The sequence below is a fragment of the Mustela erminea genome, chromosome 18 (genome assembly GCF_009829155.1).
Source record: "Mustela erminea isolate mMusErm1 chromosome 18, mMusErm1.Pri, whole genome shotgun sequence".
Taxonomy (NCBI): domain Eukaryota; kingdom Metazoa; phylum Chordata; class Mammalia; order Carnivora; family Mustelidae; genus Mustela; species Mustela erminea.
Genome location: NC_045631.1, coordinates 315,892 through 340,558, shown reverse-complemented (window position 1 = coordinate 340,558; position 24,667 = coordinate 315,892). Strand labels below are relative to the sequence as shown.

Genomic DNA, 24,667 nt, shown 5'->3' with positions numbered 1-24,667 from the left:
TGGAAGGAGGGTTTTGCTTTACTAGGGTCTTGAGCAGATGTATGTGCTGAGGAGAAGGACCCAGTTGGGAGAGATGAAAGTTGCTGAGAAGGGAGGCTGATGCCAAAGCAAAGGGCCTGAGTTGGGTGACGGGTTTGGAGGCTAGGCGGAGGGGTTGCGTGCTTGTGTAGGAGGGGGTCCTTGCCCTGAGGAAGCATCAGGCGGCTGGTGCGGCCAGAGCTGTTGACAGCAACTCGGTTTTCTCAAGACACAGAGAATGAGGCAGGTTGCGTGGGACGTGGGCTTGAGGGCATTGTCAGGATTTGCTGTGTCTGAAGGGGTGGGAAGGGGGAAAGGGGCCAAGGCCCAGGGGCAGGAGCAGCACGTGGTCAGAGATGCGGGTCTCTGGCCGTGATCTGTGTGAGCACTGGTGAGCACCGTGCCGTGAGCCTCAGCAAGGCTCTGGAGCACAGGGATCAGAGAAGGGAGTTTTCGTGACTGTGGACTTCCCCAGGGACGTCTTCCCTGGCGTCCTAAGTTACACTTACTGTGGATTCTCACACGTCTGCTCCTTCCTTCTTGTGTGCCTAGAGCTGTAGTTCTGTGTTTGATGGTTAGCATTGTTACTGTAACCCTAAAAGTTTGGTTTCCCCAGCAAACTGGAAGTTCCGAGGAGAGAGACATCTGAACTTGATTACCATTGTGCAGTGTCTGGGACCTAGTAGACGCTCGGCAAATGTTTGTTGAATTTCAGACCCAGCCTTTTTGATCCGGCCCAGCATGCCTGTGGACGTGACGTGCTTTCATTGGAACCATCATTGGCTGCTTCTTTCCTGAAGAGGGGAGGTCAGGTGGCATGGGATGGTGGGTGACAGACCACAGGCGTGACAGACCACAGGCACTGGGAAGCGCCCCCGCATGCTAAGTCTTAGTCTCTCTTTTCCCGGCATCCTCACCCGGGCTGCACGGCTAGTGATTGTGCCAACCTCACGGGCTGTTTCTGAAGCTGCCTGAGAAAGAGTTTGCGCGGGACACGGAGCAATCCGTTTTCACTCCCAGTGGTTTGGGAAAACAGTCCTGGGTGATTTTGGTAATCTTTCCTTGAGACTTGTGGCTTCATGGTGAAGGATTTGCAGGGCAGGAGCCTGGAACATCTTCCATGTGTCTGTTCCTTGTCATTTCTTGAGTATCGATCTTTAGAGAAACTCCTGGACTACAAGGGTCTTTCTGGCCCAGTGACGCCATGGCAGCCTTTAACAGAGCCATTATGGGTATCACTGGGAGTATCACTAGGAAAGGAGTGTCACCAGGAAACCATCCTCTCATGGTGGTCCTGTCTGCGGGATGCTGTCCACCCACACCTGCCATAGTAAAGCTGCGGCTTTGTCTCCCTCGCAGAGGAGGTGGCCAAGCTGGAGAAGCACTTGATGCTTCTCCGACAGGAGTATGTGAAGCTACAGAAGACGCTGGCGGAGACGGAGAAGAGATGCGCACTTCTGGCTGCACAAGCAGACAAGGAGAGCAGCAGTGAGTCCTTCATCAGCCGCCTGCTGGCGATCGTGGCCGGCCTCTATGAGCAGGAGCAGTACAGGTGAGCCGCACTGCCGTAACTGCTCTCTCTCTCTTTCTCCTTGGGCTCTTCCTCTCTGAGCAGGATGCCCTCAACCCTGCAGTCCCTGGAGTGTAGGCTCTTCGGGGTGAGATTTTTGTTTCTTTTATTTCCTGCTTATTTTTAGCACAGAGCGTAGGGAGTCACGGTGATTGCATCGACAGGGTAGACAGGAAGTGGCTCACATGTCCGGGGATTCAGAGGGAAGGGTCCCTTCCTCTTGGGGTGACCCAGGAAGGGGTCTTGGCATGAGCGGGCAGGCTAGTGTGGTCGAGGATGGCATCTGGAGCTTCACAGCCTGTGTTAGCGGCTCAGCGGGCACCTGTTGGCTGCGTGGTCTGAAGCTGTAGGACATGCTTCAGCTCCTCACCCGTGAGGTGGGGATTCTGCGGCCTCCCGCTGTGTTCCTGTGAGGACTAAATTAGTAAGTCTGTGTTTGAAGTACTTTGATCGATGTCTGGCACATAGTAGCTGTTGTTACTGAGTTTCGAGGTGAATGTTCGAGACCGGGCAGGGTTCGGGAGATGAAGACAGCCGTGTTACCAGTGGGGAGGCTGAGAGCAGGCTGAGGTGTGGGAGCCTGCAGAGCACACGGGGCACGGGAGGGACCGTCTTGGGGTACGTGTCCCTGGAGGGGGTGCTGGGAGAGGCGGGAAAGGTACAGGGATTTGAATTGGGCGGCCAAGGGGGGACATTTGGACTTGATCCTCTAGGCAGTATGGGATAGTGTTTCGAGCTGTTGGACTGTTACCGTCAAAGTGGTGTTTCAGGAAGGGGAACCTGCTGGTATTGTGTAGGCAGCACCGTGCAGAGAAGGGAGCCCTGCAGCCCGTTGTGCGTTGTCCAGACCAGAGAGGAAGAAGGGCTGAGTCGGGGTGGTGGCAGTGGGTATAGAGAAGAGACAAGGGTGTGGACATGCACGCCAGGGAGTCCGGCTGTGGAGGAGATGGGCAGTCAGGCTAGCTAAGCCTTAGTACAATCCCAAAATAAACGATCACATTTACAACAGATCAAAATCCAGGGGCACCTGGGTGGCTCAGTTGGTGAAGTGTCTGCCTTCTGCTCGGGTCGTGATCCCAGGGTCCTGGAATCGAGCCCCGCGTCAGGCTCCCTGCTCGGCGGGAGTCTGTTCTACCTCTCCTGCTCCCCCTGCTCAAGTGCTTTCACTCTCTTGCGCACGCGTGCTCTCTCATTAGAAGAAAAAAAAAAGATCAAAATCTAGAACCGCTGTCTTTCAACTTAATTATTTATAAAAGAAAGAAAAACTTAATACCCCAAACAGAGGAAGTACATACTCCGAGGAAAGGGCAGCCTTTTAAATTGTGTCATGTAGGTCATCGTCTCTTGTCTTCCCCTCTTTTTTCCGTGGACCGGTAGAAACTGGTTCCCCTGGTGCGGGGAGCCTGACCTGTTGTGGGCACTTCTTCGTGTCCTGAGAGCTCCCATCGTTTGTTCACATTCTCTGTCACTTCTTTGTCACACGCGTCCATTCTACCGCGGCCGCTCTGGGAGGCCGTGGCAGGGAGCCGGGTGCACAGCGCGGGTGCTATGGCTGCAGTGGGCCCCCCTGCGCTTCCAAAGCCCGTCCCTCACCCAGTGCAGCCTGGAGATCAGTGGGCACAGGGCGTTCCAGGAGGACTTGAGCTTCGGACACGGAGGACCTGAAGTTGGAAGATCACTTTCTAAAGCAGGCGGTCCTTTTCGAAAATAAGGAGAAACCCACCACGAAGCTTTGTCTGTAACGTGCATTCTGTTGAAGAATTTAGATAGTATTTTTATGTGCATCTCAGTAACTAGAGTAATTGAAGAGTAGGTGTTAAAGGGTTTTTAAATTGAGAAATGTGGAAGAAAGTGGTCACGTTAATTTTACTTAAGTTCAGGAGAAGGCTTTTGTCCCTTAAAATAGTTCAAAGTGATGGTAATACATCATTCTTCTAGTGATCAAGCTTACGGGGTTCTCTTGGTGTTTGAGAAACTAGCAGGAAGCTCTTATTTATGCTTTCTCTCCAGTAACAACATCCTAGTATGCGTATTTTACAGGGAAAAGCTCTTTGACTGGAATGAAAATTTTAAAGATTTTTATTATTTATTTGACAGAGATCACAAGTAGTCAGAGAGGCAGGCAGAGAGAGAAGGGGAAGCAGGCTCCCCGCTGAACAGGGAGCCCGATGTGGGGCTCAATGCCGGGACCCTGAGATCATGACCTGAGCCCAAGGTAGATGCTTCACTGACTGAGCCACTCAGGTGCCCCTTGAAGGAAAATTTAAAAACATTACTACCCTCCTAATTGTTTCTGCGTAGAGTTTTCAGAAACGTATCCAGTCTTCCATTTTTGAATTGTATTTGTAGAAATTGTTATTAGAAATTACTAATGAGGGCGCCTGGGTGGCTCAGTGGGTTAAGCCGCTGCCTTCGGCTCAGGTCATGATCTCAGGGTCCTGGGATCGAGTCCCGCATCGGCTCTCTGCTCGGCGGGGAGCCTGCTTCCTCCTCTCTCTCTCTGCCTGCCTCTCTGCCTACTTGTGATCTCTCTGTGTCAAATAAATAAATAAAATCTTTAAAAAAAAAAAAAAAAAAAAGAAATTACTAATGAGGTCCTTGTCTGTATTTCCATTTCCCCTGTTTGGCCTGACATTCGTGAATATGTAGAAACATTCATTTTTATGATTTTGTGACTAGAAGTCAGTTCGTGGCCAAAACAGGAAACAATAAGTCTTCATTTAAGTTCCTGCAATTTAATACTTGATACATAAATTCAGAGTTTAAAAATCATTTGTGTTTTACGAACAGCTTCCTGTTTTCTCTGAGTTTTAGAAATTTAACAAAGGATATGATTTGTTGTATTTTAGGTAAAATATTTTTTCCTTTCTATGGACTGATTAATAATGTTCTGCGGTTTTGAGTAGTTTATAGTAATTGGAAATACCGAGTATCCTTTGTTCTTCTGGTCTAATGTGATTAGCAGCTGCTCGGTCTTCAGAGGAGCCGGAGCCGCTCACAGGCCTGCAGCCTGGATGGTGCATCTGTGGATATACTGCATCTGCGTCCACACTAACGCAGAAACAGTATCCTCCTTGGGGCTCCTCTTAAGTGGATGCGTTAATTCATGGCATAGATTTTTTTTTTTCTTTTTACTGTAGTGACTTTTGTGTCTTTAGCTTGTGAAGGTTTCCAAGCCAACACATTTTGAAGGGGCATATGAAAACAGAAGAACTTGCACGTACACAGCATGGTGATAATTAATGACTCCGGATTAGTGCTGCCAGCAAAGCCATATGGCACATGGCTGTGTCGGCCCAGTGGGTCATCCGGAGGTTTTTGTTAAATGCCCAGATGCTTTCTTCCCTCAGCATTTGACATTTCAGAGTCAAATATAAATATTTGAAATGCTCTTTTCACAATAATGGTTTGTCATAAATATGAAAATGTGTTTGAAAAAAATATTTCTTCTACCCCATTTCTGTCTAAATGGTTGAGCAGAATGCATCCCGTAATAGGTCGGAATGTTTCTGTCAAGAACGGGAGTGTAGACGTTGGTTTCACGTTCTGGACTGCTTGGTCAGAGCCAGTTTGTAGTGTTCCTCGTCCCCTTGCTTGACCGTCAGTGGGTCCAGTGTGCAGCTCCGTGGTCCCAGAGCCTGTGTCACGGTCTCCACGTTTTCTTTCTCTCCCTGATGATTCACCTTCGTTTAGTCTGCACGAAACCTCTTCTACATTTTATGTGAATATTAATTATCCTGTCTAACCAGTAGGTTTGCCACCTTCAGAGTCCCATAGGAAAAAGCAGAACATCCCATGTGAACCATAGCTAGAAGCTGGCAGTACAGGCATGTGGGGCAACGTGTGTCACATGCATGGCCCATTAGAATTCAGTGCTGGCACAGGGCCGTACCTGCGCTGGTTTCTTCTTCTCCCTTCTTCTCCAGGTATATGGGGATCAGTCTGTGCGTGTTCCTGTCATTTGAGTCCTCGCTGTACCTAATCGTGGTGACGTTTCTCTTTATGTCTGTGGGTGTTTTTCTTCCCCAGTGATCTGAAGATAAAGGTTGGGGACAGGCACATCCGTGCTCACAAGTTTGTGCTGGCGGCCCGCAGCGACAGCTGGAGTCTGGCTACTTTGTCTTCCACCGAGGAGCTGGACCTGTCAGGTGAGCCTGTGACCTGCCTGTGGGGGACGTGTTAGTGCTTCAGTGGAAGTGAGAAACGTTCTTACCGACCGGTGGTGACCGTGAGCCGTTTGAGTAATGAGTGAAGTCAGTGGGTCGAACACAGCACGTCTGTGTGATCCCTAAACGTAAGTCCCACATCCGTGGATACCGGCAACATTCTTGTGTCCGACACAAGATGTGTCCGTCACAACGTATCTTGTGACAAGATAAATGTCCAGAAACTCTTTTCTTAGAATGTTATAAATATGGGAGCACGTGTAGAAGGAAGCGTTTGCTTCCTCTTGAAGAACACGTCTGGGTGTTCAGTTGCTCAGGATTCCATCATGGTTGCCAGGGGCTCCTCCTGCCGTGCGGGGACTGAACATGGAAGTAGGGTTCCTCCCAAGGATGGAGTTGTTGTCCTCTAGCAGTGAAGGGCGACCACCAGACTTCAGAATTGGAACAGCGGCATTGAGCTGTTTGATGTATGACTTAATTATTTCGTGTTCTCTTGTGTTGTGTAGAATTTGGGTAAATAGGGTGGTAAGTAGACTTCAAAAGAATCACTTTCAAAAGCTTGCTTCAGAATTGCATTTTCATTTAGTACTTCACCTAACTGCTTTTTAAAAACCGAATTTTAAATTTAATTCTTTTATGAATAGTCACGAGAATTATAACACATGTTAAGGCAACTCCCAGGCAGTGGGGTAATGAGTTACTTGCAGATTTTATTTATTGTCTGTGTGAAAATGCTGCAAAATTACATCTTTCTGCAAAAGGTTTGCCAATTCAGAAGGTACTGTTTTCCGTGTGCGGTGCTGGGAGCACTGAAACAATTACAGCCGCGTCCTGCCTGTGGAGAAGTGGGTTACATGGGTCGTATCCGGCCAGGGCTCTGCTGTCGCCAGTGCAGCGGCTTCGTGTCGCCGGCGCAGACGACCTGCGCAGGCTGACGGCTGAGCAGTGCTGTGGAGCCCGGGTCGGTGTTCACCGCAGGGGCTGGGGGTGCAGACAGTGGATGCCTTTCCACCGTGAGTGAACCCTGTCTCTTGAGGATCGTTTCCAGGGTTTAACCTGCGACCTGTAGTTCAGAGTTGCAAACACACAATTATCTACGTGTGGATACACTTGTGTGTGCGACAGCGCATCTGCTTAGGAAACAGCACACTGCTCTGCGACAGAAGACTCTGAGCAGAGCTTTCCTTGGAGGCCATTTATCTTCAACCCCCGTATGGCAGAACGGGGGGACCTTTGAAAGCCCATTCACAAGGGGCATGAGAGGGTCTCAATTTCAGTAGCTGACCAGATAGTTTACAAAGACTAGAAGAGATGATGAGACACGGGAAATAGTCTGCCAAGAAAAAAGTTCGGAACGTGTCATCTTCAGCAGTCTGTTAGAATGTTATCACAAATTGATGGTCCCGGTGGTCTGAGGCCCATGGAGTTGGTACTCTGGCACATGGCCAGTCATGCTGTGAGCGGCTCTGAGCATCTGAGGAAGCAGAGAGCTGAGCTGTACGGGGGTCTTTCTTGGGACTGCGTTGTCGGACTGTCCGGCAGATTCTGAGGTAGGTAATTCAGCAGCGAAGGTGATATCAGAGTTTCTTGTGTAATTGTGAAATATTGGATGGAATCAAAATGAGTAAGAATGGAGACCAAGCAAAATTACTTAAGAACACAGGCACTTGCAGTAAGGTGTAAGAGGCCTAATTCAAACATTAAAAATTTGCTTTTACTTTTTTAGAACATCATAACATTTAAAAGCAGCTTTGACTCAGTGACTGACCTCAAGACTGCATCACTGTGAATCAGGAGATGAGGAAATGTTTAGTTTAAGAAAGTATCATGTTGGGGCGCCTGGGTGGCTCAGTGGGTTAAGCCTCTGCCTTCGGCTCGGGTCATGATCTCAGGATCCTGGGATCGAGTCCCGCATCGGGCTCTCTGCTCTGCAGAGAGCCTACCTCCCCTTCTCTCTCTGCCTGCCTCTCTGCCTACTTGTGATCTCTCTGTCAAATAAATAAATAAAATAAAAAATATATATATATCATGTTAATGCCTTTAAATGTCCTTGGAGCCCCTGCTGCTATACGTCCCGAGTGTGGTCTGAGCCCGGCTGTGCCATTGGCTGTCAGAAGTGATCCACAGCGGAGCAGACATCCTGTGGCTTTGGTGGACGGGGGCGCTTGCCCAGGTAGCCGAAGGTGGAGCCTGTGACATGTTACTTTATAGGGTTTATCTGTGGAATTTGTCCCGGGACCGAGTTCAGGGAAGTGAGGCGAAGGTGGACCCGTTCCAGTCTGCTGTGTGTTTGGCCCCGGCAGTCTAGTCCTGCTGCATCGCTTAGAGCGGCGTGGGTGTGGCTGCCTAGACTGGGTTGTAGCAGCCGCGCGCGTGCGTGTGTGTGTGTCTCCAGAGCCGCATGTGTTACGCGACATGCGCTACCCACTGCATGGCTGGCAGTGGTTGGAGGGAGCTTGGAAATCAGCTCTTGTAAACAAGTGCGTGAACCGAGCAGAGGCGACGTTTCAACTGGTTGAACTCTCCCATGCTAGCGGAGTTGATACCATCCTTCTACGAATATAAGGGTGTTTTGTTTCTCAGAGCTCTTCGGTCGGCCCCACGGACTGCGGGTGCTTCCGGGCACTGGGGACGCAGCCGTGAACAAGATTTAAATTCCTGTTTGCACGGAACTTACATTCATAGATTGGTTTTCCGAGTTCCACGTTTTCTTCTGAAGCTCTTGTGTAACGGGTACTCCTTAAAACTCAGAATAAGCACAACTTTGTGCTCATCACTGTTCGTACTTTAGCCTGTGTGGGTGGAGATGCAGCAGGGCATAAAGGCGCAGTGTCTAAACCATGCTTGGAGAGAGGAGCGTTTCCTCACCCCCACGCTCCTCAGAGAGTGCGCTGTGTTGTGTCTGGGCTGGTGCACAGGTCTGATTGTGGGAACCTGTCCGACCCAAACTGAGGAACATTCCACAGCGTCACTAGCTGGTGTCACCCAAGTCAGTGAGGGTCATGAAAGACTAGGGGAGAATCGGTCAGATCCAAGGTCCAGGGCACGGTGAGCAGCATTGTGGCTTCTGGACCGTGGAGAGGACGTTAATGGGGAGATGGGTGGCGTTCAGGAAGGTCTGCAGTCAGGCGACGCCGCTGCGCCAGTCCCAATACCCTGGTTTTGCTTGTTGTCCTGTGGCGCCGTGAGGCGTTACCAAGGAAGGTGAGGGAGGCGTGGCTGGGAACTCTGTCAGCTTCTTGTAAGTCTGAAATTGTTCTGAAGCACAAAGATGAAGCACATATAACCATGCTTTTTATTTTTTTATTGTTTGAATCCTAAAGATGCGTTTGTTGAGACACTGGGTGGCCACCTGGGAAGAGAGAGAGTCTCAGTCTCTCCAGGCCTGTGGGAGAGCTTCCTGGGAAGCTAAACTGCTTGCCTCAGGCGGAGTGACTGGCTTCCCGCCCTCTGGAGCACTTCCGTGGGAGTGGCTGCCCTCTTAGAGGCTCTGCGTGCGTGACGGGGCGCCTGGACATAGGGCTCCGCAACTGCGCGCCATGAGGCGTCCAGCTTCCCTGGGGCAAGTCCCAGTCCTGTCAGGCCCTTCCCAAACCCAGAGGGCCCAGTCCTCCCTCCTGTGGCACCCAGTTGGGGTTGGGAGAACCGTACAAAGCCGTCCCCGGAGGCCATCCTACACCTGGGGAGCGAGCGGAGCGCACTGGCGGGCGGCCGCTGGGCTGCCCTTAAGGCAAACCCAGCCAGACGGAATCTGTCGGCATCTGTCCGGTGCCTCATCAAGTGCTCGCTCCAGGTGGCTCCGCCCCGGTGTCCCCTCTCACCGTGTCCTCTGGCTGTGGCCGCGGGAGCCTGGAAGGATGCCCGTCAGCATTTGGTACCCTCCCTGCCCGCGTGGGACCCCGGTCCCGTCCTCTGTGCAGGCTGACTGAGCTCTGTGTGACTGGCGGTGGTGGAAGTGAGAACAGGGGGGCGCCTGGGGGCTCAGTTGGTGAAGCGTCTGCCTGAGGCTCAGGTAGTGGTCCCAGGGTCCTGGGATCGAGCCCTGCATTGGGAGGGGGGTGGGTCTCTCCTCCGCGGGGAGCCTGCTGCTTCGTCTGCCTGCCACTCCCCTGTTTGTGCTCTCTCTCTCTGACAAATAAATAAAATCCTACAAAAAATAAAGAAGTGGCAGTAGTTCCTTCAGAGACAGGTTTGCGGATGCGTGGTGACTTCCTCCCCAGTCCTCTTCCGAGCAGCCAGTGCCGTGTCCTGCAGTGTCCTGTGGTGTCCTGCAGCTGTCAGCCTTGTGGGCTGCTGCTGGCAGCCCCCACCCCTCGCCAGAGAGTCCCTGGGAGCCTTAGAAGGTCTGTCCCATCTGTGGTGACAGCCCCACTCGCTCCTGGTGTTGCTTTGTGCTTTTCTCACATTGGCTGTGTTAACTTTGTGTTTTGGTGGAAGATGGTCTTTTACAGCCAGTAGCAGCCACGGTCTAGTGGATCACGGCCTCGGGGACCAGGCTCTGTGCGGCCCACCCACATCCCCGCACTCGTGTCTAGAAGGGCATTTTCAGGCGAGTTCTATTCTTGCCTCCCTTTCCATGAATGAGGAAACTGAGGTTTCCTGTGGAACCAGAGTCACTCGGAGCACTTCCTGCTCGCACAGTAGGAAGGATGCGACCTTCGGTGGGAACCCATCCCCTTCGCTGCAGAATCCACACCATTAACCCCAGTGTCATGCGGCTTCTTGCTTTCGGTCTCTTTTGTTTCCAACTTCATTGAGATGCAAAGGAAGTGAAATAAATTGCCCAAAGTAAAAATGTACAGTTTGGTCACTTTTGACCTACAGTGAAACCACTGCCACGTGGAGTGACAAACACTTTCACCTCCTTAAAATTTGCCTCCCATACCTTTATGACCCATCCCTTTTCCATCCACATGCCAGGCACCCAGTGACTGGCTTCTGTCCTTATAGGTCAGCTTGCATTTTCTGAATTTGCGTGAGGACAGACTCACGGAGTGTGTACTGCTACTGCGTGTTGCCGGTTGCATTCATGCAGCGTGCGGGTCGTGACGTCCGTCTATGGTCTCTGCCGCGGTTTCAGGGCCCGTTCCCTGTCCCTGCTGAGCGGCATCTGCGTGTGCGTGTGCTGCAGGCTGCAGTTTCGGGGACCTGCGGGTGGACGCTTGGACGGTACAAGTAGTGTGCTCAACTGGATGTGTTTGTGTGTCTCTGGGGTGAGTACTTAGGGGTGAGTACTTAGTGTTGGGATCTCCCGAAAATGAATGAGATGGAGGTAGCCTGCACACCCCCTGAGCAGTGTGCGGAGGAGGAGCTCCGGGGCTCCAGAGCCTTCCTGACCTGGTAGGCACGTCACTGTACGAAGGCATGTGAGGTGTGGTGTGGCACTGAGGACCAGTCCTGGTGAGCATTGTCTCGTGTTCTTGGTCGTTTGTGTGGCTTCTTTTGGGACGTGTGGGTTCATATCTTTTGCCCTTTGAGAAATTGGGTTGTCTTCTCAGTTTTGGGTTGTAAGCATTCTGTATAGAATCTGGATGCAGGTTGCTTGTATGAAAGCAAGGACTCTGCCTTGCTCTTGGTTGCAGAGGGAGGCAGTGAGGTCTTTCATGACTCCATACCCCTGTGGACTGTAAGCTTTTCATAGACGTGCTTTACCAGCTCGAGGATTCCTAGTGTTTTGAGATGTTCTAGCACGTGGTTTTGAGTTTTGTCCCTTTTTTTTATGCCCACTAAAATGATTCTTCGGTTTTTTATTCTCCTTTATGTTGTTAATAGAGCGAGTTACATAGATTTTTCCAATGTTAAACTAGTTTTGCGTTCCTGGTCTAAATGCCACGTGGTCACTGTGTATTGTCATCTAAGTTGTGGACTTTACAGTTGTTGTTGTTCTTAAAGATTTTATTTATTTGTTTAAGAGAGAGAGAGAGAGAGAGAGAAACAGCATGAGAGGGGAGAGGGTCAGAGGGAGAAGTAGGCTCCCTGCTGAGCCAGGAGCCCGACGAGGTACTCGATCCCCAGACTCCAGGATCATGACCTGAGCTGAAGGCAGTCGCTTAACCAGTGGAGCCACCCAGGTGCCCCTGGACTTTGCAGTTTTAGTATCCATTTGTTTCTTTATTTATGTAAGTATTTATTTATTTATTTATTTATCAGAGAGAGAGAGAGAGCACAAGCAGGGGGAGCTGCAGGCAGAGGGAGAAGCAGACTCCACACCGAGCAGAGAGCCCGATGCGGGACTTGATCCCAAGACCCTGAGATCATGACCCGAGCTGAAGACAGAACTTAACCAACTGAGCCACCCAGGCATCCCGGATTATTTATTTTTGATCTTCTGTTTTAAGACAAGGGTTTAAAGTCCCGTGTTTCCCTCTAAGCACTGCTATGGCTGCATCTTGCAGACTATGGCATGTTGTCATTTAGGTCCGGGTATGTTCTGATTTTCTTTGTGATTTCTTTGATCCATGAATGATTTGGAAGCATGGTGTGCACTTTCCACACATTTGGGGTTTTCCTAGATAATCTCTCATGGCTAATTTCTTTTCTTTTTCTTTTTTTCTTTTTTTGAATGAGAGAGAGCGCAAGGCATACATACAAGCCATACATGGTGGAGGGTGGGAGGGACAGTGGGACAGGGAGAGAGAATCTTGAGCAGGCTCCACACCCAGCGCAGAGCCTGACGGGGCTCTGGACCTCAGGACCCTGAGAGCGTGACCTGAGCCGAAACCGACTGAGACATCCAGGCACCCAGGACTAATTTCTAATTTAATTCCATTATTATCAAAGAACATGCTTTTTATGACTTTGATCGTTTTAGATTTATTGAGACTTGTTCTGCTGCTCTGCGTATGGTCTGTCTTGGTGAGCGTAAGTGCACTTGAGAAGAAAGCGTGTTCTGCAGTTGTTGGAGATGGCGCTTCTTACGTGTCCTTTAGGTCTAGGTGTTTGGTGATGGTGTTCAGACCTTCTTTGTGTTTTCTTCTTCTCTTGTGTCCGGTTCTGTCAGTGCCTTGAAGGTGGGTGTTAATATCTCCTGTAGTTTGGGCATTGTCAGTGTCTCCCTTCGGTTCTGTTCATTTTTGCTTCATGGGTTTTGGGTCTTGTCATTATACACATAACACACTTATTAGGACTTCCAGATGAAGCGTGGCTTTTATCATTTTGAAATGCTAAAGTTTATTTCTGCTGGTGCTGTAGGTCTTGAAGTCTGTTTCTGACAGGAGATCGTCCCTGCGGCCTCCCGCACTTACTGTTTGTCTTTGTTTGCTGTCACCGGATGCGTATCTTTCTGTTCAGAGGTGTCCCCTGTGGGCAGCACATACAGAGGTCTTGCTGTGCTGTCTCTTCTGTCTCGGCGGAGGGCTTACACCGCCAACATTTAAAGTGGTTACGTCTGTAACAAAGGTACCGTTTTGTTTTCTGCTTAACCCAGGTTTTTTCTTTTTTCTGGGCTTCTCTCTTTTTTGCCTTCTTTTGGATAATTTGGATATTTGGTATTCCATTTAGAGTTTTCAAAAGACTTATTTATTTTTAGTGACAGAGCGTGTACGTGCACAGGTGGGAGGGCAGAGGGAGAAGGAGAGAGTCTTCAGCAGGCCCCACACTGGGTGTGGATTCCACAGAGGCCTTGGTCTCAGGAGCTGAGATGACAACACAAGCCGGAACTAGGAGTTGGCAGCTCATGGGCTGTGCCACACAGGTGTCTCCCCCCGCTGTATCTCTTTAAGGATTGGTTTATTTGCAGAGAGAGAGCTCCCTGCAGATGCACTGACTGACTGCCGCCCTCTCTTCGTGCCGTGTTCCGTGGTGGGTCACGGGCAGAGTTCCTCGACTCCAGCGGTGTTTTTGGCTTGAATTCTCTGTTCTGGGAACTGCACTGTGCACTGCGGGGTACTTACCCACCAGACGCCGAGAGCATGCCCCGTTCTGCCGCCCAGAAGCACTGATGGACACCACGAGGGCTCGCTTGGGGGGCAGGATGGGCCCTGGCTGAGAACTGCCGTGGGGATCATACACGTGCCACCCACTTTCTGCTGAGGGTCTGCAGTGTGTCCGTCACTGCCGTCTGTCTGTACTCGGCAGCCGCGTTGGTCCGTCCCATTCCTGCTTCCACGACGGCCCTTTAGGGTAGAGCCTCACACGTGTTCGTGGGTGTCCCCGGAAAATCCCACCTACGCGGCCGCTTGTGCTTCCGCAAACTGAACAGCGTTCAAAAGTCCTTCACGTTTACTCAGATATTTCTCTTTCTTTACTTCCTCCTTCATTTGTCAAGATGCATGCTTCCCTCTCGTATCCTCCCTTCTTCCTGAAGAACATCCTCCAGCATTTCCCGTAGACCAACTCTGGGAGTGACAGACTCCTTTCCCTCTTTGGAGGGCGTCTTATTTCACCATCACGTCTATAGGATAATTTCCCTGCATATAGACACTGGAGTTGGCAGCTCTCTTTTCTGAAAGAACTTTAAAAATGTCATTCAACTTTTTTCTGGCCTCTGTGGTTTCTTCTGAGAAATCTACAGTCATGGCGATCTTTGCCTGTACATAATGGTACTTTCTCTCTAATTGCTTTCAAGTCTTTTTATTTTATTTTTTAATTTTTGATTGTAGTAAAATATGTGTAACATAAAATTTACCATATTAAACATTTTAAATTGTTGACCAGTGTTAAGTGTGTTCACACTGTTGTCAGGTAATCTCTATAACTCTTTAATTTTGCAACACCGAGAGTCCTTACCCATTAAAAAACTCCCGTTTCTCCCTGTATCTGGTTCCTGACAACTACCATTCTGCCTTCTGTGCCTGTGAATTCGACGACCTTCATTCCCTCGTATAAGTGGAGTCACACAGAATCTGCCCTTTTGTGTTTGGCTTATTTCACTTCACACTCGGTCCTCAGGGTTCATCCATGTAGCAAGTGTCAGAATTTCCTCCTCCTGCCCTTGCTTTTTTTTTTTTTTTTTTTTTTTTTTGCTTAAGATTGATTTATTTGGCGGGGGAGGGACAGAGGAAGAAGGAGAGAGAGAAAATCAAGCAGACTCTGCACCAAGGGCAGAGCCCGGCATGGGTCCAGGTCCAGACTGGAAGCAAAATCAAGGGTCAGGCGCTGAACCGGCCGTGCCACCCAGGTGCCCAGCATTGCCTTCCTGTTGAAGGCCGACTGATACGCCACCATCTGCATAAACCGTTTCACATTTATCCATTCCTCCACCCGTGGGTACTTGGGTTGCTTCTACATCTTGACTGTTGTGAGAGATGCTTCTGTGATGTGCATGTGCGATATCTCTTCAGGATCCTGCTTTCAGTTTTTTGGATACATACCCAGAAGCGGAATTGCTGGGTCACATAATAATTCCATTTTTCATTTTTTGAGGAACTCTCATACTGTTTTCCATAGGGACTATACATTTTACATTTCCACAACCAGTGTACAAGGGTTCCGGTTTCTTCACACCCTCACCAACACTTGTGATTTTCTGTTTGTCTGATAGTAGCCCTTCTAGTGGATGTGAAGTGATCAGGACTGTCTTTAGGGTTAGTTTGTAACAGTTTGATTATTAGATGTTTAGGTGTAGATTTTCTTCTCGCTTGGAATTAATTGATCTTAAATCTAAAACTTCATGTCTGTCATCAGATCTGGAATGTTGTTGACTGTCATTTCTTCAAATATTTTTCTTTCTTGATGCCTTTATTCTGTACCTCCCCCTTTTTAAAAAAAGATTTTATTTATTTGACAGAGATCACAAGTAGGCAGAGAGGCAGGCAGAGAGAGGGGGGAAGCAGGCTCCCCACTGAGCAGAGAGCCCGATGCGGTCCTCGATCCCAGGACCCTGAGATCGTGACCTGAGCCGAACATAGAGGCTTTAACCCACTGAACCACCGAGGTGTATAGTCTCTCCTTTTGAGACTCCAGTGACACAGATGCTGGACCTTTGTTTCTATCCCACAACTCTCCCCAAAGCTCTTGTTTCCCTCCCAATCTTGTTTTTCTCTCTGTTCTTCAGATAGGATGATTTCTATTGGTCTGTCCTTGCTGTCTTTCTCTGCTGCTATTTTCTTTCTGCTGTTGAGCCCATTGAGTTTTTAGTATACAACCTACTATACAATATACAATATATTATGTTCTTCGTTCTGTCATTTCCATTTGTTCCTTTTTTAGTTTAAATGCTGAAAATTTCTAAAATTTTATATGTGTTTTCCTTTGCCTTCTGGAGCATAGTTAGGCCAGATGCTTTCATGTGTTTGATAAATTCAGTATCTGGTCATCTTGGGGTTAAAATATGTTACCATTTGCCTTGAGAAATGGCCGTATTTTCCTGATTTTTTTCTACATCAATGAATTTGGATTGTATGGTGGATTATGTTTTATGGACTCTGGGTCCTGTATCATCCTCTGGAAAATACTGGATCTTTTCAAATTCAGACTGAAGGTGGGTAGTGGTTTGAACATCCCTGCAGCTCTTGAAGCAAGGAGGGGGCTCCTCCGCACCCGAGTAGCTCCGAGGTAAGCCGGAGCCCATGCAGGCTCATTCAGGACACATGAAGAGTCTCCCTTGCTCTTCAGCTACCCTGGACCCCCCTTCTGGGTACCCGTGTACAGGAAGGTGGAAATTTTGTTAGAGGGTGAGGTGAGTAATTTGGTAGCAAGAGACTGCATGGTTCGCCTAAGAGCACATGCCTCCTCCTGGCTCAGTGCTCTCTGCCCAGCCGGTACCCATGGCTGCTCCGTCGGAGTCTCACAATGAATTTATTTTCAACGTAGTTTGGAGATGAAAGGAGTCAAGGCAGGAGTGGGAATGCTTGGAGATCACATGAACTTCGCTGCATTTGAAATTTAGAGGGCTCCCAGGAAATCTCTGCTCATCATGGTTTTTAAGAAAATTATTTAGGTTTTGGGGCACCTGGGTGGCTCAGTGGGTTGAGCCTCTGCCTTCAGCTCAGGTCATGATCTCAGGGTCCTGGGATCGAGCCCTGCATCGGGCTCTCTGCTGGGCAGGGAACCTGCTTCCCTCTCTCTCTGCCTGCCTCTCTGCCTACTTGTGATCTCTGTCAAATAAACAAATAAAATCTTAAAAAGAAAATTATTTAGGTTTTGGTTTATCCGTTGTCAAGTTTATTGATTTGGATAATTGGGGGAGGATTATTAAAGGAAACCCGCCAGATTTTAAAACAGAATCAGTGTTGCCTGGGTAGCTCATTTGGTTAAGCATCCGACTCTTAATTTCAGTTCAAGTCATGATCCCGGGGTCTTGGGATCAAGCCCTACATCAGGCTCCACGCTGGGTTGAAGCCTGCTTCACAGTCTCTTGTTTCCTTCTCCCTCTATCCCTCCTCCTCTTAAAAAAAAAAAATATAAAACAGGGAAATAGAAAATAAGCCCAAAGAAAAATTAGTTATAGATCCTAGCAGGGTTAATATTTTATATTATATTTTATATACGTCCTTCCAGTGTCTAAACAGACAGGTCACTTGTCTGGCTCCTTCGGTGGAGCTTGTGGTTCTTGGCCTTGGATTCGTGACTTTGAGCCCCACGTTGAATGTAGAAATTACTGGGAAAAAAGCAAGCAAACTAGACTGATGGTTGATCTGTTTTTGGCCTTACCACCCTGAAAGTTCTCAGTGTTGTCTGATCTTAGAAGCTAAACGAGGTTGGACCTGGTTACTGTTTGCATGGGAGACAGACACCGAGCTCTGTGTGTGCGTGTGTGTGTGTACACACATGTGAGTACACACACACATCTCAAAAAAATGAGATAATTAAAACATGCATTTTTAGCCTTTTTTTTAAACCTGCTATATAGTTTGTATCTTTTTAGATTGATTATTCAGATCTAAGTAATTTTAATTGATGTAGAATTTTCCAGTGTGAGTATATACTATATTATTAGCTTACCAGTATTGGACTTAAGATTTCTGTTCCAGTTTTTGTTGCTAAAAACAATACTGTCTGTATGGTGACTAACATAACACGATAAAAACAAAAACAAAAAAGCAATACTCTTGACTGTCTTAGTATATATATTTCTCTGTACTTGCTCCATTATTAGGCTGATACTCTACATGTGTAATTGCTGTGTAAGAGGTTACGTACTTTTTAGGAATCTTTGAGAGACAAAAAATTGTCTTCTAGTTTTGTGTTTGTAGTTACTGGTAAGGTTTACTGAACATTTTTAGTTATCTTTGTGAATTACCATTCATATCTGTTGCCCATTTTCCCATTAGTTGTCCATGTTTTAATGCTTATTTGTAAGTTCTTTTCACTGGAATGTAAACTCATCATATATTCAAAATATTTTCACCCAATTTATTGGATTTACCTTTTTTTTTCTTTTTTTTTAAGAGAGAGGTGGGTAGGAAAGGGGATGGGGAGAGGGAAAAAGAGAATCTTAAGCAGGCTCCACACCAGCGCGGGCTCGCTCGCACGACCCTGGGATCCTGACCTGAGCTGGACTCTGGAACCGGATGTGGAACCACCTGAGCCCCTGGCCCCGCTGGACTTGCTTCCAAGTTCAGTGTCTGCACTTACAGAGTCTGTGAAGCTTGGTCTGGGTCAGACGCCCCCAGGGTGCTTCGCTGCTGTTCCTGGTGCCACATGGTGCTGTCGCCAGACCGGGTGCCTTGTTCTCAGCGTCTCTCTTTCCCCACCAGATGCCGACCCTGAGGTGACGAGGGCAATGCTGCGCTGGGTGTACACGGACGAGCTGGAGTTCCGGGAAGACGACGCGTTCCTGACGGAGCTGATGAAGCTGGCGAACCGGTTTCAGCTGCAGCTCCTCAGGGAGAGGCAAGTCGTGGCGGTCCCCAGAGCCCCTCCAGCCTGTGGCTGGGCTGGAACCGAGCCGAACGCTGCTGCCGACAGACGGGACTCTGCCGTGGCGGGGACGGGGTTTTCCCTCCCTTGCTTGGTGTGATTTGGCCAGAGCTTTTCGGTATTCTCTTTCCTTTCACTGATATTTTTTAAAACCTGGGATTACGTGTTTGTGAGCTGGTAAATGAGTATGAGCCACTTCGGATGATGTGCCCAGACCCCAGCTTTCCCTCCAGTGCCACTTCCTGGGACAGTCGCCCTGCTTTGTGGCATGATACACATCCTTGGGGAAGTCCTCGTTCAGATTCTTCTCGTTAGAAGCTTGTTTGTGCGGCTCGCAGACAGCATTCCCGAGTTCTTCCTTCATTGGTTACTGGTTTCTGGGTCCTCACGGAGGCAGCCTGCTGGGTTTTGTTAATACTTAGTTTTCTCTGTTGTTCCCCGTGTCGGCCGTCCAGAGCAACAGAAAGCATAGTGTCACCTTATGATGTCGTGCAGATGCCCTTTGGTTTTTGTGGGGGGTGCGGCTGCGGGTGTCTTTCACGTCACTTGCTGATCTCTTGTATCCCCTCGGGTGCTGCAGGAGTATCTCGTCTGTCTCGTGGGTGAGTGAAGGGGGGTTTCAGTCCCTGCTGTGTTGCCCTGGGAGGGCCTGGAGCTGCTCCCTGTCTCCACCGAGGGGCCGGCGTCTGCGGGCCCCCACCCCGTGAATGCCTGTACAGGCTCCTCCCCCGGCGCTGTGATGGAGGTCAACCCCAGTGCATTTTGATATCTAAATCCAATATAACAAAAACCCCAAACAGGTCTGCGATAGGTAGGCACATACTGTATTCTGTTAGCAAAGCTAACTTGACCGTGGAGGCCTTTGATTTGGGTGAGTGAGTGAACTATGTGGGTGAGTTAAGAATGATTTTAATTAGATTGAATATGATTTGTGTCTTTTCTTTTCCAAATTTCCTGAGCTTTTTTCCATTGACCTTGTTGAACTTGCTTGTAAATTAAATTGCTTTGATAAAAATGCCCTGGGGTTGGAGTGGTTTAGGTAATTGTAATCTCTGTAATAGATTTAATTAACATGTTTATTGACTGGTTAGGCTTCTTAACCATCAGCATTATCAGATGCTCCATTTTGTGCTGTTGGGTGGGGGCATTAAGTTGTTACCTGTCCTGGTGGGGCTGGAGGGCACCCAGGAGTGGGGGTTTGGGGTGGTGGTGGGCCGATGTCGGCTCTTGACAGGTCTCAGGGCGCCCACTGCTGCGGGGCAGGAGGGTATAGTGTGTGCACATCCGAGACAGCGTAGGGCTCTGTCCGTGGGAATTGTTGGTCCTGTGGGTATGTTGGGATCTCGGAGGTTTGGGAATGCTTCACCAGTTTGATGAAAGGGAAGTTTTTGGGAAGTATTATCAGAAAGATACTTTTTAAAAAGGAGAACTAATAGTAAATGCTAAAAATTGACAGTTACGATAATAGTTGTTTTCCTGCTTATAAAATACAAGCTCAGTGTATGGCAGTTGGAAAACATTGAATAACATAGAGAAAAAACCCTAAGTCACCTGTAATTCAACCAGATAATGTTTTGTTGTTTCTCCTGTCGGTACTCCTATTCTCGCACATGGGAGTGATACTGAAACTAGATAGAGTTCGTGAGATGCTTAATTCTTGCTTGATTTTGTACTTTTTTTTTTTTTTAAGATTTTATTTATTTATTTGAGAGAGAGATCACATGTAGGCAGAGAAGCAGGCAGAGGCAGAGGGGGAAGCAGGCTCCCCACTGAGCAGAGAGCCCTATGCGGGGCTCAATCCCAGGACCCTGAGACCATGACCTGAGCCGAAGGCAGAGGCTTTACCCACTGAGCCACCCAGGTACCCCTTGATTTTGTACTTTGAAAACTGTTTTTGTATATCTATATTCTTTTTTTTTTTTTTTTTTAACATTTTATTTATTTGACAGACAGAGATCACAAGTAGGCAGAGAGGCAGGCAGAGAGAGAGGAGGAAGCAGGCTCCCCGCAGAGCAAAGAGCCCGATGTGGGACTCGATCCCAGGACCCTGAGATCATGACCTGAGCCGAAGGCAGCGGCTTAACTCACTGAGCCACCCAGGCGCCCCTGTATATCTATATTCTTTTAGTGTTTTAAAATTAAAAACATGTATTCACAACAGAATTCCTTCAAAGGAAAGTTAGTCTGTCCTGCTACTGTTGAAAGAGATGACAAGAACTAAGAATCTGAATTTTTAAATAAGATATCGTGGCCTTCCATGTAACCGTAATGTGAGTGTACATTGATGTTGTGTAAACCACGTCGTTACTAGTTACGCGCTTGCGGGAGAATGAATGGCACCCTGGGGGCCCCAGAGTGAGGTGAAAGTGAAGTGTCTGCCGCTGATAACGAAACACCTGTCTTCAGGAAACACATTCCAGTATCTTGGTATGAGTGTCTTCGGCAGCAGAAAGGAGAAGGGGATTTGTCTGTACAAGTGCTGTGCAAGAGGCTCTGCAGACACGGGTCAGTGGTCCCTGGGGTGGGATGGTGGGACGGACGCACCCGGGTGTCGGCGCTGCACATTTGAGAAGTGTCACGGCGCCGGCAGAGGACCTCTCTCCCTGGACGCTCTGGTCTCATAGCCGGTCATGGTCACTTGGTGGACCACGACTCAGAAGTAAGTCCTGGTGTTCGTAACAGTTACTTTCTGAGGTGCCCTTTGATTGACAAGTGCCCTGTGGGCGGCGCTTCCTTACACCACGGCACCTGCACTGCTTAGAAACAAAGAACCCAGGCATCCCTCTTGGAATGCAGTCAGTGCCCGCCCTGAGTGCTGGATGGAGTAAGGTCGGCAAGATTGTCCCCCGGAGCTGTGCTCATTCTTCTCAGGGCCTTGTTAAAACGGCTCCATCCTTCCCCATCTCTCTCCCTCACTCGTGACCTTTCTCCACCTCTGTGAGCAGCACCTCACCTGCTCAGACGGAGATTTATCTGCCGGCTCGCACGTGTTCTCACTGTAGTACGAAGCCAGCCCGTGTGATAAACACTGCTCTGCCTTGAGAAGGCCCCCACCCCGACAGGAACACCAGCCACGCATGCGTGCTGTGTGGGGCTCTTAGCTCCCTTTGTCTTGAAAAATGCGTGGAGATCCTCTATTACTGTGTGTAGCAGGAGGCAAGAGGCACGGGGGTTCCGTGGACCTCCGTCCAGGTCTTTCTTCCTGCACAGTGCTGTGCTCTCAGTGCCGTTCTGCCCCCGTGAACAGAAGAGGGTTTCTGTGGGAGCTGCAGGACAGACGAAGCCACGGTAGGCCGCCAGGCCTCTGTGATGCCCTTGGAGGGCACCACTTCTACGCAGATGTGTAGGCAACGGGTGGAATGATGGTGCCGCTGGCCTCCTTCCCCCGAAGTCCCAGTCCTGCAGAGGCTCCCTGCAGCCTCCTGGAGTTTGGAGTCGGCTTCCCAGTGCAGCATCTCCTGGGCCAGGGGGTGTGTCAGCTTTGTGCCAACAGGGGCCTGCCAGCCTGGGTGACATACTGGATGCTTTTTTATTAGTGGATGTGAGAGCCTCGTGGTGGTGGTGCTTGGTAGCAGGCTGTTTGGACGTCTGTGCAGCCAGTTTTTCTGTCTGGTGTACTCTGTAAATCAAGTGAGGGATGTATGTGTTATACACGGTGGGCGTACTGCATGTACCATAGTCGCACTACAGGTGTAGTGGGGGTGCACTGTGTGCGTCCTATGGGTGTAGTGTGTGTATACTACAGGCATAGTGTGTGTACTGTGGGCTTAGTGTGTATGTACTGCGGGCATAGTGTGTGTGTACTGCAGGTGTAGTGTGTATACTGCAGGAATAGTGTGTGTGTACTGCAGGTGTAGTGTGTGTATACTGTAGGCATTGTGTGTGTGTACTGTGCGCATAGTGTGTGTACTGCGGGCATAGTGTGTGTACTGCAGGTGTAGTGTGTGTGTACTGGGTGTATACTGCGGGTTCACTGTGTGTCCTGTGTGTACACTGGATGTAGTGTGTGTATACTGTGGGTGTAGTGTGTGTGCTACGGGCATAGTGTATGTGCTGTGGGGGTAGTGTGTGTATACTGGGTGTGTACTGTGAGTTCACTGTGTACTGCGTGTATCCTGCGGGTGCACCGCAGGTTCACTCTGGGTGTAATGGGTGAAACTTTGTTGTCTCTCCACATTCTCTTGTGGGTGTTTACAAGTCAGCTTTATCGAGTGATAATTCCCATACCGTACAGTTCGCTGTGGGAGGACTTTTCCGGGATGTGGATTTACTGAGGCGTGCGTAGAGCCTCCTCTCGGAAGCTACTTTGAAGCCTTGTGGGTGGAAACTGCACACATGTCCTGTACAGTACATATTTTTTTTTTAAAGATTTTATTTATTTATTTGACAGAGAGAAATCACAAGTAGTCAGAGAGGCAGGCAGAGAGAGAGAGAGGAGGAAGCAGGCTCCCTGCTGAGCAGAGAGCCCCATGCGGGACTTGATCCCAGGACCCTGAGATCATGACCTGAGCCGAAGGCAGCGGCTTAACCCACTGAGCCACCCAGGCGCCCTGTACAGTACATATTAAAGGAGTGAATTTGACCCATAATGTGTTTGGTCTTGTAGGTGCATGTGTGTGATTAATGGGGTTCGCGGAATCACATGTAAGTCAGTTGGGGTTATGTTTCACGTGTCTATTTAGAGGTTATTTTGATTCTGACCAGAGTGGTCTGTGTGGTATGATGCTAGTCTTGTACTTTTAAATACGGTAGCTCAGCCGTGAATTCACCCTGATTCCCCTGCCTGCTCACACGTCAGCGTCGCTGGGTTAGACCACCAGTACTCCGCTCATGGCCTCGGTTTGCTCACTGATGAATCTGTTCGTCCTGAAGACACCGCTCACCATTAATTTCTCTCGCAGATGTGAGAAGAGCGTCATGTCTCTGGTGAACGTCAGGAACTGTATCCGCTTCTATCAGACTGCGGAGGAGCTGGGTGCCGGCACGCTGATGAACTATTGTGCGGAAATTATCGCCAGCCACTGGGTGAGTGCGAGGTGGAGGGCTGTGAGCACAGCACACGCGTGGCAAGCCGGAGACCTGGGCTCGGGCCTGCTTCTGCGAACGTTCCTCTCTGCCTCCTGCTTGCGTAAGATGACCAGAGAGATTGTTCTGGGCTCTGACGTCTCCTGATTGCAGAGCAGAGAGGCAGGAGGTAATTCAGGTTAAGAAACAGGCTTGGAACGAAAGGACCCCGCCTGCGTCCTCTGTCCGCAGAAGCTGCCCGCAGGCCTTGGGCGCTTGGCAGTGCTGTTTCCAGGCGGCTGCGGCTCTGCAACGTGGGGGGAGTGTCCTTAAGTTTCGATTTGCCCTGCTCAGAAGTGTTCGTCATAGAGAACGGTTTTGGCATTTCTTTGTTGTGTTCTTTGCTTTTTCTTTTTTCTTTTTCTTTTTTTTTTAAAGATCTTATTTATTTATTTGACAGACAGAGATCACAAGTAGGCAGAGAAGCAGGCAGAGAGAGAGAGGAAGCAGGCTCCCTGCGGAGCAGAGAGCCCGATGTGGGGCTTGATCCCAGAACCCTGGGATCATGACCTGAGCTGAAGGCAGAGGCTTTAACCCACTGAGCCACTCAGGTGCCCCTGTTCTTTGCATTTTTAAAGGAATCACACCTAGGGCTCTGTTTTATGAGCTAGTTTCTGCACATGGTTCTGTGCTTAACAGTATTGTGAGGAAAGGTGTCTAAAATAATAGGGTTGTGAAGAATTGAGACAGGAATGGTGGTCTTTCTGCTACGATAAATAAAAATTTAGAGTTTGCGGTAGTGGAGACTGCCTGTGATCAGCGGGGACTCCTCTCTGGAAATTCTGATGAACTCTGAGCTCTCATCTTTGTAGGGGTACAGACGGCATTCCCCCTGGAGGGCTCCTGGCAGCATCCTGGGTTGGGGTCAGGGTTGCTGTCCTGTGTCTGGAAGGCATGGTGGGGTGCAGTGGATGGTTCTGGCCCTGGGTTCTGGCTTGGACACTTACTCCCTGTGCGAACCAGAGCAGGAGTTCCTGAGCCCCTTCGTGCTGTCCGTCCTTCTGTGTCATCCAGAGAGGGGGAATGCTACACTCTCTTTAAAGAAGGG

At 49.2% G+C, this 24,667-nt stretch overlaps 1 protein-coding gene across 3 annotated transcripts in view; it reads left to right on the top strand.

Annotated features, from left to right (window-relative positions):
- The window catches only part of ANKFY1 (ankyrin repeat and FYVE domain containing 1), a 72,766-nt gene that overhangs the window by 15,683 nt on the left and 32,416 nt on the right, over window positions 1-24,667 (top strand). For 2 of the 3 annotated variants that reach the window (XM_032320102.1, XM_032320103.1), the window contains exons 2-5: window positions 1,378-1,570; window positions 5,618-5,736; window positions 18,393-18,528; window positions 23,457-23,580. In XM_032320102.1, coding sequence (XP_032175993.1) covers window positions 1,378-1,570; window positions 5,618-5,736; window positions 18,393-18,528; window positions 23,457-23,580 — 572 coding nt within the window. Of the gene's footprint in view, window positions 1-1,377; window positions 1,571-5,617; window positions 5,737-7,214; window positions 7,305-18,392; window positions 18,529-23,456; window positions 23,581-24,667 lie in introns of those variants that run through there. The other variant, XM_032320104.1, reaches the window with a different exon arrangement.